At 39.0% G+C, this 14,000-nt stretch overlaps 1 protein-coding gene across 1 annotated transcript; it reads right to left on the bottom strand.

Annotated features, from left to right (window-relative positions):
• Positions 1-322: 322 nt before the first annotated feature.
• On the bottom strand, positions 323-13,063 carry TLR10 (toll like receptor 10). The gene is given in 5 exon segments (XM_078148650.1): positions 323-4,697; positions 4,699-5,507; positions 5,510-6,656; positions 9,279-9,488; positions 12,959-13,063. Coding segments are annotated over 3 exon segments (2,433 nt in total). The 5' UTR covers positions 6,597-6,656; positions 9,279-9,488; positions 12,959-13,063; the 3' UTR covers positions 323-4,160.
• Positions 13,064-14,000: the final 937 nt, after the last annotated feature.

The raw sequence follows: 14,000 nt of genomic DNA, 5'->3' as shown, positions 1-14,000 counted from the left end.
AATTCGAGAAGTCATCTGACCGGAAAGCATGCTTCAATGCTGTTATGTTCCCATACGGTATGAGTTCTATTTTGTTTATCTTAAGATGTTTTTCCCCCCACCTGACAGGAGACCAGCAGAGAGACAGAAATCTAGTTGAATCTAGTGGGGGTGGAGGGGTTGAAGCAAGCAGGGTTGGGTGGCTTGCCCAGGGTTACATAGCTGGTGTCTGGGGCCAGATTTAAACTCAAGATAAGAAAGAAAGAAAGAAAGAAAGAAAGAAAGAAAGAAAGAAAGAAAGAAAGAAAGAAAGAAAGAAAGAAAGAAAGAAAGAAAGAAAACATATTAATTTTGCTAAATGCAAATTTTACTTTCACAGCGAATATAATATGGTAAGTATATTATTTATAAAATAAACAAAACTTGCCTATTGTATATACACACTAACCTCAAAACATGACAGATAATTCAATTGAAAAAGAGTTCTTCTGATTGAAGGGAAACTGCTTATGTTTGAGTAGGCTGACTTTTTTGTAGCACTGCCAAATTAAACATTCAGTGTGCCACAGTTCTTCTAACAAAGTATATTGTACCATGAGCAAGCAAGTTTGAGAACCCTTAATGTACATAAGTAAATACGAGTAATTTCAGGAGGAAGGAACAGTAATAGTGGGGGAACCAGGAGAGGCTTCATGTAGGAGAGGGCTCCTGAGTTGAGTCTTAAAGAAAGCTAAGGATTCTCTTCTAACAAGTGAGAAAGAAGTGCCTTCTAGAGATGTGGGCTGAGGCCATGTGAAGTCTCAAGTGCCAAGTCCAAGGAAGACCTTGTAGGCTATTTTGGCTGAAATGCCATGTATGAAGGAAGTGATGTAGAATAAGTCTGGAAAGGTAAGTTGGAGCCATATTGTGAGGGGCTTTAAATACTATGCTGAAGAATTTGTATTTTATCTCACAGGCAGGTGGAAGCCCCTGAAGATTTGTGAACACAGGAGTAACATAGTTGGCTGTGTTGAGAAGATGGACTGGTAGCAGAATTGACAAAATTTGACTATGGAGGAGTGAAGGAGAGTAATAAGTTTAGTAGGACTCTGAGGAGGTTGTGAACCTGGCAGACCCTTGACCTCATTTGATATTCTCTCTTCCTTTGGTTCAGTCTCTGGTAAGGAAGTGAGCCTTCTTTTAGCTAAGGCCAAAGCTTTAATAATGTCCTTAATGCCATCTGCTCCCATCTTGTCTTGCAGAAAGCCCTCACAATCATCTCCCTCTCTTTATAACCTTCAGGCTCTTCATGCCCACTGGCTCCTTCCCTGCTGCCTACATTCGAAGTCTCCTACATCATTAAAAAGCAAAACAAAACAACAAAAACCTCTCACTAGACACTGTCATTCTTACTGGCTATCAACCCATATCTCTCCTCTCTTTCAGTCAGTCAGCAAGTATTTGTCTGATTATTCTGTGCCATGTGCTTTCACGGCCAAACTCCCAGAAATAGTTATCTGTACACACTTCTTTTGCTAGTTTCTCAACTCTGTGTCATCTGGCTCCTGACCTCATCACTGAACTAAAATTACCCTCCAAAATTACCAGTGATCCCTTAATTTTCATAGCTGATGTCCTTTTCTTAATCCTCATCATTCTTAACTTTTCTACACTATTTGACAGTGTTGAATACATCTCCCCTTAGGTACGCTCTCCTCTCTGGATTTTCCTGAAATGGTTTTCTCCCGCTTTTCCTCCTACCTGTCTGACTGCTTTTCTTGGTCTTCTTTGTTGGATTTTCATCCGTGGCCTGGCCTTTAACTGTGGATATACCTCAATGCTTCATCCTGATCTCATCTGATAACCTCATTAGTTCCTATGGTGTCAACAATCATCTCTATAATTCCCAGTCTATATATCCACCTACCCTAACCTCCAGCTTTCATCACCAACCATCCACTGGATGCTTAGAGAAGCATCTCAAACTCAACATTGCAAAGCACAATTCAAGATCTCCTCATTCCCTCCCTGCCTACCAAACCCACTCTTCTTCTCTATTTCTGGGAAGAGCACAACCATCCTTCACTGGAAGAGTCACAGTGAATCCCAGGTTCACAACATTGGCATTTTCCTCAACTTCTTAACCCTCGTTCCACACAGCTTTTCAATTGCCAGATCTTTTCACTTTACCTCCGCAGCATCACTTACAGTCATTCCCTTCTCTCTAATCCCATGGCTACCAACCTTGTTTAGGCCCTCATCATAGCTTTCCTAGACTAGGGCTTCACCCTGGTCTTCCTGCCTCAAGTGTCTCTTTCCTCCCTTCCATATTCCATACAACTGCCAGAGGATTCCAGCTGTAAAAGTTTTAAAGGTTCCAGTATAGCAGAGAAAGCAGTAGTTTCAAATAAAGCTTAATTTGGAGGAAGTGAGAAACATCAGAATTCGAGAAGTCTTTCAGGTCTTCCCTATGGGATCATCTCCATCTCGTCTCGTGTGTAATAGTTATTTGCATAATCCCACCCCTCCCCTCAGAATATGAGCTCCTTAAGGTCAGGGACAGTGTTTTTGCATTTCTTTGTATTCCCAACATTTAGCATGCTGCCTGGCACTTAGTAAATGCTTAATAAAACTTTGTTGCCCCCCCCCCAGCTGCTAATAACCTACGGTGTGTATTTGCATATACTTATATATGCCCATATATCCCCTCACAGAATAAAATCTCTTTGAGGACAGGGATTTTTTTCCTTTTTTGTCTTTGGATCTGTAACACCTTGCACAATGCTTGGCACATAGTAGGCACTTAATAAATGCTTGTTGATTGATTCACTAGAAGGTGGGTGTTGGCCTTAACAGAGTTAGAGAAGGCTGGAAGGAGGAAGATAATGAGTTCTATTTTAGATACATAGAGTTTGAGATGCCTGTGGCACATCCAAGTGGAAAAATCCATTAAGCAGCTAGTGTTGCAGAACTGGAGCTCAGGAGAGAGATTAGGGATGGGGTGTGTGTGTGTGTGTGTGTGTGTGTGTGTGTGTGTGTGTGTGCGCACGTGCACATGTGTGTGTAGGCAGATGGCAGCAGCAAGGATACGTGTGAAAGATTTGGCTTCAGCTAGAACAAGGGTTGCTTTTTCACCAGAGACTGAATTGAAATAAGAGAGAATCACAGATAATGCCAAGTGTTAGCCCCTCCTGTTGCTGCTGGTCTGCATGTCATAAAGTCAGTAATGGGGACATATAGGCAGGATGCCTTTTGCAATCCCCTCCCCTTAATTCTAGTGCCTTCCATCTGTTGATCATTTCTAATTCGATCTGTACACATCTTGTTGTGCATCGTTATTGCATGTTGTGTTCCCCATTAGACCGTGAGCTTCTTGAGACCCGGTACTATCTTTTGCCTTTCTTTAGATCCCTAGTGCTTAACACACAGCATTTGCTTTAAAAATGCTAGTTGACGAGTTGACTGAAAGGTTTGGTAGCTCCCTCAAATCTAGACTGTTGGCCTCTTAATGCTGTAGTGCTAACAACTTTATTCAGCAACCTATACAATAAAGCCTAAATACTCATACATATGTATGTATATGTGCATATGTAGGTGTCTATTTACATAGATTCCATATGATTCCTGGAATCCTCTGTCTACACACACACACACACACACACACACACACACACACACACACACAGAGCTTCTGGACCCAAAAGGCTGGGCACTACCCTTATTTCCATCTCTCTTCTAAACTCTGAACCCAGGCATGTGATTTGGACCATGTTCAGTCTGGGGAAAATCTGTCCTCTAATAATATGGAGGGTGAGGCTCCCTTCTCATGGATACTTCAGCTCATTAAACCTTGATCCTGGCACTCCAGGGACAAATTTACTTATATTTAAAGTTGTAATTCATGCCCAGAGTCCTTCCAAAGGGAAGAATAGAAAGGTATTCAATGTCCAATATAATTGAGGTATGAAGCAGATGAAAGGCAGCATCACATAGCCACATGTAGCTTAGAACTCCCAAGCTCAAGAGATCAACCAGCTTCAGATTCACCAGTAGCTGGGATTATAGATGTGCCCACCATACTGGGCTATACTGCAAATGCATAAGCTGCTTTTGTGTGTATCATAGCACTCAGTGCTGAGTGCATAGTAGCTGTTCATTGAATACTCAATGATTTATTGAAGGGAAATGCACAAAAATGAAATTCAGTTCCATGTATTTATCTTCCATGAAGATGTGTATGACTCTTCCTGTAACTCTGAAATTGTCTGTGACTTGTTCATCTTTCCCAATTCTGATAAATTAATGTTAATGGCAGCCCTAAGGTTAGCCCAGAAAAGTCCATGTTTATTCTTCTCCTTGGGCCATTCCAAATAGGTTCTTTGTGCCATGAGAGCTTTCAGCTTGTGATACCTGGTAGGAATGCTATACTGGGGAATTGGTTCCAGTAATATGAGAATTAAATTATTAGAATCTTCATGAAATAGTTGGTGGTGAGCAAAATAAAGTTCATAATGGCACCATTCACTCTGAACAAAGTTAGGGGACAAAATAAAGATAGATTTATAGCTTTTCTCAATACAGTTAATAATATTTTCCACAACACTCTTGCCAGGAACGAAGTGTCTCTCATGGAGACAAATCAATATGGATTTATCTTCTTTCTCTAGGTTTGGTATCAGCTCATTCTTTACCCAGAGAGAATCCCCTTCACTGTACGAAATAAAAGCATGAAATTGGATTGTTTTTTTTGAGTTCTTCTAGGTGCACATTCCTAACTCTGTGCTGGGTCTGTGTCCACTGAGCTATCATCCTCAGGTACCAGAGCAAATCGAAGCGGATGCAAAGAACCACTATGACAGCTGTCCAAATTAAACCAACTATCAGAATGACAGCAATCAATAGAGGTGTATTACAAGATAATTCTGGCAGATCAACATTCTCTAATGGAATTCCCTTTAGTTCTAGAGGATATTCACAGGTATATGCATCTGGCCATCCAATCATCAAGCCTTGGGATTTTTTTTCTAGGTTGATGAAGTTTCTTAAATCACAGGCACATCTGAATGGGTTGCCTCCTGCTTTTAATGATTGTACTTCCTGACAAGTGTGGAAGAAATCAAGAGATGGGCTAATAATGGAATTCATTTCAATATTCAGCACAGAAAGCCTTTGGAAATTGTCACACCCAGGAAGATCAGTTAGAGAATTAAATGCAATATTTAGCTCCCGTAAAGCTTTCAGATCTGCAATTTCTCTGGGGATGGTCCTAATGTCATTATTATGCAGGTCAAGCACTTGGATACTCTTTGGTATGCATTTGAAAACAGAGCCAATAAATTTATTGGATGACAAATTCATGGTAGTGAGGGTTTCTGGCCAGTAGCAATCTTTTCCATCAGCATACTGTAGTAGATTCTGGCTTAGATCTAGGTGTACCAAGGATGTTTTGATAGCAAATGAACTCACTGTGGAAAGTATTTCTAATTTATTCCTTTGCAAAATAAAAGTTTTCAAATGTGGCAATTGAAGAGTGTCTACAAATAATTCACTGTCAAAGTATTGTTGGCAAAATTCAAATGCTGAAATTTGGTGGGATAATTAGGAAAAATTATATGTGGCATCCCCGCACCTGATATTGTCAAGTTTTCAATGTCCATGTGTGTAAAGAACAAGTAGATTATATCCTGTGGGAAGGAAAATATCTTAACAGTCACATGCTCCACCTTTAGGGCTTTCATCAAGGTATTAGAGTAGTTAAATGGTTTGAGTTTAAATTCACTTTGGGCACCAATGGTCAAATTTTGTATTTGTAATTGTTGGATTGATGAGCGCCAAACAAACTGCAATGTTTGAAAGAACTCCTGCCAGGGTCCATCTACATTCCTGAGTAACAGATAAGAAGTTTTAGAGCCTGTTGGACTCTCCAACAGAGGATTCTTCTGACTTTCCTGGCTTGTAAATTGATCCATATTGATATTTGTCATTTCCAAGGTTTTCGAAGCGTGGATTCCATCATACAAAATAAACCTATAATCAGCATTCTCTGGAAAGACTATATGAAGTCTCTCAGTGTTTAAGAGGGGTAAGCTGCCTTCTTCGTAGTAAGAAAGATGCTTTAAGCCCAGGAAGACAGTGCTTAGGGACAAACGAGCCACTGTCTGTAAATCTGATTTTTGTATCTGTGCCCCACTCAATCCTAAAAATTCCAGTTTTGACATGCTGCCAAACTCCTGACAGATGGGAATATTGTTGAAGTCATTAAAAGAAAGATCTAAATGTCTGAGGGCCAGAAGTGAATAACAAGAAATATTTCTCAGGCGATTGTAAGATAAGTCTAAGTATTCTAATTCCTTGTTGAATTGGAAGATGCTCATATCCAGATGTTGGATTCTGTTATGAGAGAGAATTAAAACTTTTAGCTTAGAGAAAGGACTAAGGTCCAAGTTCAGAGGTTGACATGTGAATTTGTGGGATAGATCCATTGTGGTAGTTTTTGGTGACATATCTGTAAGAACATTTTTAAGGTAATCCTGAGAACAGTTGGTTGTTAATTCATTTGCTTCCAGCAGTAGCAGAGCCCCACACAGCACAGATAGGTCAATACTATACAGAATGTAAATGTTTCTCATGATTTCCATTATTTTCTGCTGATTGCTATCACCGGTTCTCTCAAGTCACAGATGAGGATGAATTAAAGCCTAGAAAAACAATTTATAACATTATTTGGCCATTTGGCTAATTAAATCTCATAGAAAGATAAAATACGAGAATAGACCCAATTCTCAAGCAGCTTCCACACTTATGGGGCACACATGTAAATCAATAAATAGACACAAGGTACACACAGAGCAGAAGGCAGGGAATTTTAGAGAAAAAAAACTCATGTAAGTTGGTGTTTGGGGACAGAGGTTAAGGAGAGGTAGAGAAGGCCTCCTGCAGAAGAGAGTGTTTGCGGTGAGTTGTGAATTAAGCCCTCAATGTCAAGAGATGGAGGCAAGGAGGCAGAGTATTCCAGGCATGAGGGACAGTCTGTGAGGTGGGTATAGATACTAGCTTTTCCCAAATGAAAGAAAGTACTGAAGGACCATGGGAAGCAGGACCCATACAGCACTTAGCACACTACCTGTCATATAGTAAAAGCTTAATAATGCTAATTGACTGTCTAGTTAAAGGTTGAGTGACTGGTCCATGGTTACAAAGTGAGTGGTATTAGAATACAGATCTTTCTGATTCCGTGTCCAACATAAAATCATGCTGAAGGGCCCTAGGAGATCAAATGCCCAGGTGGAAGCACTGATTTTAGCAAACTTTTGTGATCTCTAAAGCTAGAGGGAAAATGCAGATTTTAAGATGAGGAGGAAAAGAAATGAAAAAGCCCCCATTGGAAAACTTTAATATTTTTGACAAAATATTTGACATTTGCTGAAAGTACAGGAAGTTAAGGATGGAGTTGGCAGCAGCAGAAAACAAAAATATTGGAGATAATCACCGTAGGAAAATGAGATAAGGCAAAAATAAGGGGGGAATGAAAACATTGTCATGAAGCAATGTCACTGAAGCCAAACAGTGAGCCAACTAGCATTTATTAAGCACCTACTATGTATCAGGCATTGTGCTAGGTGCAAGACAGTTAGAATACAATTGTAGTGGATCAAGTGAAAAAAGGTTGTTACTACCCATGGTATTCACTAATCTACTGCTCAGGAATAGTAGCATAGAAGGCAGATCATCAGGTTAAATCTAGGGTTGGGAATTAGCAGGGCTAAATTAGCCATAAGGGAGATAATGGGGAAGGTAAATAGAGGTTCAGGAAATACGGTGGTGAGGAAGAAGTTTAAAAAAAGAAAAGAAGATTATGGTCTGGGATATTTCAGAATTCAAGATCTTGTAGGTTGCAACATTTGACATGTGGCCATTTTGGTGGGCAGCAAAATTAAAGTAGACATAAAAGTTCTAGGACTTGAGGAATCATTCATTCAGTCAATAAAAATTTATTAAGCACCTACTACATACCAGGAACTGTGCCAATTACTGGAAATGTGACAAAAGGCAAAAGATAGTCCAAGCTAAGGTGAAAGATAGTGTCTACTCTCAAGGAGCTCACAGCCTAATGGAGGAGATGACATGCAAATAACCATGCATAAACAATATACAGATAAATCAAAGCTAACAGAGGCACTAGCATTAACAAGGATTGGAAAATGCTTCTTGTAGAAGATGGAATTTTAGCTGAGCCTTGAAGGAAGGCAGGGGAAAGCCTCAGGGAACAGAAGGGCCAGGGGGAAAGAAGGGTCTTCAGTGTGAAGTTGTCAAGGATGGTGGGAACAGAGAATGGAGAGGAAACAAATTGCTAAAGTGATTGAAGAAAGTAAAGATCAATGGATGTTGAGGACAAGGATTGGAACCATCAGATGACATGAACTTCAAAGAAGGAGAGCTTACTGAATGATGGTAACAGGGGAACTGGTCAGTGAAAGTACCTTGGAAAAAGTTATATTCACCATGGAGCCCTGATAGCCAGAGAGGGGAATGTTGGACATAGTTAGACACATTCCCTGGATTTTAAGGAAACTGATTTCATAAAGTTCATCAAAAAGGTAGGTGTGATCCCACGTTCTAAGAAAGATTCTCAGAAAATGATGATTCAATTCTGATTTATACCAATGCAGTAAGGACTCATTTCAACTGATCACAAGAAAGAGCACTCGATTTGTAGTCAGAGGAGGCAGCTTCATTCAAATCCTGCTCCTGACATTACTAGCTCTGTGATTTTGGACAAGTCAGTGAAATTCTTTGGGGCCCAGTTTCCTGATTCCAAATCCAACATTAAATCGTGCTAACGGGCCCAGACGGAAGCAGAGATTTTAGCAAACTTCTCCAATGTCTGAGGCCAGGAAATGAGGGGGTCGGACTGTATGACTTCTCAAGCTCAAAATCTATGATCCTGTGACCCAATGAAAAGGGGAAAGACATTGAAGAAGACTGAAGTGGCTTCCTAGTCAGCTCTCCACTGAGCTCAGGTTAACAAGGGGGGGAAAATGCTTAAGAATGAAAAGAGATCTAACCTGCACAGAGGATCATGTAACCAGAGAAAAATGCAAATGAGTATCACAGAACCCTAAAATAATGAAGTGAGGCTGGAGAGAAAAAGGGAAAGGGACATAAAAATGCTTTTCAAAGCCAAGTTTGGGGTAAGAAGACAAACAGAAAAGATAGGTCCACTGTTTAGAACAGATGATATAAATTTAACAAGCTACAAAGACAGAGTAAAACTATAGGCAAAAGACACAGAAATTTGCCATGAACCAAATATGACTTACGATGCCTTTAAGGGTACAAGTTTGGAATTTCCCCACAGTGATTTCCTCAGAGACTACCTTCAGCTCAGTCTGGGTCTTCAGTCTTTGTTCTTCATTCCATTTATTAATTTTTTTAAACCAACAGTTCATTGTTAAGGGGCTTCATCTTTCTCTAGAAAAGCCCAATTTATGATGAAGGGGCATCAACTTAACAGCTCTACCTAGAAGCTCCTGCAACATAAAGGAAAAGAGAAAATACAAAGTCTTCATTCTGATTGGAGGAGCTGTTCTTTTACTTCAGTTTTCTGGAAGAGGAAAATGAGAGGAATTTGGCTTCTAGATTCTCATGCTCTAATTCTAACCAGTTACTTTTACAGTTACTGTCCCCCTTCCATGACTTATATTAGATTTAAATGTTTTTCTATTGCTCTGTTTCTCTGAGTGGATGAGCTTGACCAGCCATAGACAATAAAAATGTTTTTTAGAGGAAAAAAAACATTTAAACTTACATGAGAGTTTCCCTATGTGACTAGTTCTTAAACCAAAATTTAGGCAATTTCTAAGAAGGCAAAATTTACCTCCTTTTCCCTTCCCCCTTCCAGGATATCAGTGGATTCTTCCCAGTTCAGTCTTTGCAAATGTCTTTGGGGAGACTTCAGACTTGACACACTCAAATTAGCTATCAACCTAGTTCCCACCCCCCACCCCCATCCCGTGCATGAGACACCAGTCAATTCAATTCAAATATTTATTAAACATGTACGTGCAAAGCATTGTGCTAGGTGTTTGGGGTTGCAAAAACAAACAAAAGAGAGTCGGTCCCTGTTCGCCAGAAGCTTTCATTTTGCTTAGGCTCACGCAACATACACAGACAAGTCAACACAGACATTTTGAGGAGAGAGAGAGAGAGAGAGAGAGAGAGAGAGAGAGAGAGAGAGAGAGGGAACTAACAGCTAGGGAGAACAGAAAAAAACTGTTGAATTGAAGCAGATTACAGTTCAATTAGAGACCTGAGTCTTGAGGAAGTCAGGGAGTATAATAGGTAGAGTAAATTCCAGATATGGGGGAGGGGATAAAGGCTGTGCAAAGGAATTCGGGTAGGAGATGGAGTGCTGAATACCTAATTTAAAAAATGCACCAACTGGGAACTGAAAACACCAACTAGCTAAAATCTCTTCTACCTCATTGGTAGGCAGCTTATTAGTTATAAACTTCAGCAATTCTTCTGATGACTTGGGGTTTCAGGTACTCGTTCTTTAGACTTAGCAAGCACATCACAGCAGTACCCAAGTCAACCTACACTCACATTCTTAGCCTTAATTTCTGTAAAGATGTATTTTGAACTTTTGTAATCTGAATTTTGAGCAAGGGAGTAACCTGATTAAAGTAGTATATTAGGAAGATTAATTTGACAGCAGTGTGCAGAAAAAATTTTAAAAGGCAGAAGACAAAGAGCTGAGAGAGCAGTTTAATTCACTTCAATGCCATTTAGCAAATATTTATTAGCTGCCTAATATATGAGAAAAGTACTGTGCTAGGTGTTAGAGTTAGAAGATTAAATAATGTTTTAAACTTGAGTGGTAGCTATGAAAAAGGAGTGAAAGTTAAAGTATGGTTTGTTTGTTTTTTTCAGTCCAGGCATGATGGTTCATTCATCTGAGGTTCTGCTGCCTCTGGGATATTAAAAAAAATAAATAAATATTTTGGTTGCACTTTTATGCCTTAAAAGTCTTTGCTGGCCATTTGCCTTTGCAGATTATTTTAAATTGTCTCTCATTAGGCAGAACTAGTTTCTTTGCTTTACATAAAAGATGCCTTATTCTGAGTATCAGAGTGCTATGTTATCTAGAGGGCATTATTATTGTTAGGTTTTCTATAATAGGAGATTCTCTAGAAACATCAATCATCAAGATGTTATGTTATCCATCAACATTTATTATTGAGCATCTACAATGTGTAGAATATTGTAGATTTCAAAGGTCTTTGCCGGTATGGAAGTGTGACATTTAGAGAAAATTATTATAAGTATGAATTGAGGAATCTTATGGCATAATGTATGGAGTTATTCAGTTGTGTCTGACTTTGTAACCCCATTTGGGTTTTTCTTGGCAGAGATACTGGGATGGTTTGCCTTTTCCTTCTCCAGCTCATTTTACAGATTAGGAAACTGAGTCAAATAGGGTTAAGTCACTTGCCCAGAACCACAAAGTGTCTGAGGTCACATTGGAACTCAGGTCTTCCTGACACCAGGCCTAGTGCTTTATCCACTGCACCACCTAGCTGCCCTATAGTGTATGGAGAGATGGTCTCGAAAATGAGGAAGATCTGGAGTCAAGTCCTGCCTCTTACATATATTGGTAGTGTAACCCTGGGCAGGTCACTTAACCCCTGAGGGTTCTAGACAACTGTTATAAATTACAGAGAAGGTGCCAACTTGCTTTGGTAGGGGAGTTTCCTCACCAAGAGTTCCATATACCCATGAAATCACAGGTCTAGCCCCTATCCCTAATACATATGAACATAAAGAGAGAGAGAATGGTATAGTGGAGGAAGGGCTATCCCTGGAATCTCTGGGCTCAACTCCTGCCTTTGACACAAATTGACTATATGACCATGGACAAGTCACTTAATATCTCAGTGGTCTCTCTAAATCTATAATTTATAGAGGAATTGTTTGTGTGTATTAGGAGGGGATTCCTTGCTAGGAATTTCCTCTAAGATGAAATCACCTGTGTGGACCAAAATAAGTAAATGAAAATGAACACAAAACGTAGGTAGTGAATAAACCTCTCACAGACATTCAGTTTGAGTACTTCATGCGCTCCCAAGAACCAGATGCTTAAGAGCCAAATGTCTGTCTCTGGTTAAATATCAGTAATCTTTCACAATACTATAGTTAATTTCCTATTATGATGGTTTAAAATTTAGCAGTACCTGGATCAGAGTCATCATTTAAAAAGCATCAGGTTTTCCTCTCTTTAAAAAAAATACAGCACAAAGACATAATATTAATCGGGTCAAATGGCAACAGCTAAGCTCCAAACTGCAAAAAGCTGCATTAAACAGATACTGATGATAGGATTTGAATTAAGAGCAGGAAAAGTAAGAGAAGAAAGGGTACCAGTAAAACTGACCACCAATGCCTAAACTTGGACTTAATTTTCTAAAAACAATACAATATCTTTATTTAACTTAAGATTTAATTTATTTAATTTAAATTTTTATTTAATTTAACACTTAATCAGTTTCTAATTCAAGGTCATATCAATCTAGAATTCTTTTTTTAAAAATCCTCAGTGCAATAATCCCGTTTACTACTCCTAGGTCAATATGAGAAAAAATTTATAAATGCTAAAATCTAATTTAAAAATTCACTTTTCTTCTCTCTTTGAGTAGAGCCAATATTATGCATTTTGGAAAGACCTGAGCAACTCAAGATCTTTATTCTGTGTCAGGCTTTTTTAATCTATTTCTGAGCCATGGATCCCTTTGACATTCTAGTGAAGCTTAATACAGCTGTGGTTTGCTGTCTACATTCATAACTAAAATAAATGCTCAATTTCAATTAGAGGTTAGTGAAAATAATCCCTGTCCAAGTTCATAGCCCCCCTGAAATTTATCAAATGACCCCCTTGGGACTTTGTGGACCCCAGGTTAAGAACCATGTAAGTAGACGAATAAGTAAAATGAAGGATTCTTACCTTTAAGTTTGCAACTGTCTGTCTCAACAGAAGCAGCAAGTGCAGATGAGAAAACAAAACCAGTTTGCTCCAGTACAAAGGTCTAGCAAGAGTTGTAATGAAATCTTATCCCTTGGGGGAGAGGAAGCCACCTACTGATCATTTGCAGTATTACATGTGATGCACATATTGAATTCTTGAACTTCAGTTTTATTGTCTCTTTTAGTAAGTGTTTTTAAGTAGTCGGGATAGGTGGGGCAGCTAAGCTTGGGGCCAAGTAAGAATAGAATCTTAAAATGGTCCTGGCCAGATTGAAGGACTGGGCATTAAAAGTAATAATAATAAATATTTTTAAGGGATTACAAGAAGAAAACACAAACCAGAGAAGGACATTTATTCATTTCTTGGATCAAGACTTTGAGTATTTTACTTAGGTAGCATGAGATGCTAATTTCTTGTATAGAAAGAAAAAAAATAAACTCTATAGACAAAGATGAGAAGTAACAGTCAGTTGTTTTAGGCCAGCTTATGACTTTCAAACAACTTTTTAAAAATCCCCTCTGCTGGGTTTTTTTAAAAACATCACTTTCACTTCCCAACCCTCACCTCTACACACACACTCACACCACAATCCTCCCCTCCTGATAACCAACAGAAACAGATAAGCAAAATCTTACTATCTTATCACCTAGTACGTCTGATATATATCAACATTCTCCATCTGTAGTCTACCACTTCTCTACTGGAAGGGGTGAAGTAGTGGAGTATTTTATTATCAGTCCCTTAGAATCAAGATTAATCATACCACTCATCTGAATTCTAATGTTTTTAGCACTATTTTCCTTTGCACTTGTAGTCATTGTTTATATTGTTTTCTGGGTCCTGCTTTCTCCATTCTGCATCAGTTTAAATGAGCCTTCTTAAGTTTCTCAGAATTTCACCTATTTGTTGTTTCTTATGGCACAAAGTTATTCCACAACATTCATAAAGCAGTATTTGTTCAGTCATTCGCCAACTGATTGGCACCTACTTGGTCTACCATTTTTTTAGCCAGCACAAAAAA

The sequence above is a fragment of the Phascolarctos cinereus genome, unplaced genomic scaffold (assembly GCF_003287225.1).
Source record: "Phascolarctos cinereus isolate Bilbo 61053 unplaced genomic scaffold, phaCin_HiC Scaffold_9;HRSCAF=440, whole genome shotgun sequence".
NCBI classification, from domain to species: domain Eukaryota; kingdom Metazoa; phylum Chordata; class Mammalia; order Diprotodontia; family Phascolarctidae; genus Phascolarctos; species Phascolarctos cinereus.
Note: the sequence above shows the minus strand (reverse complement) of the source record. Positions and strands in the feature narration are given on the sequence as shown.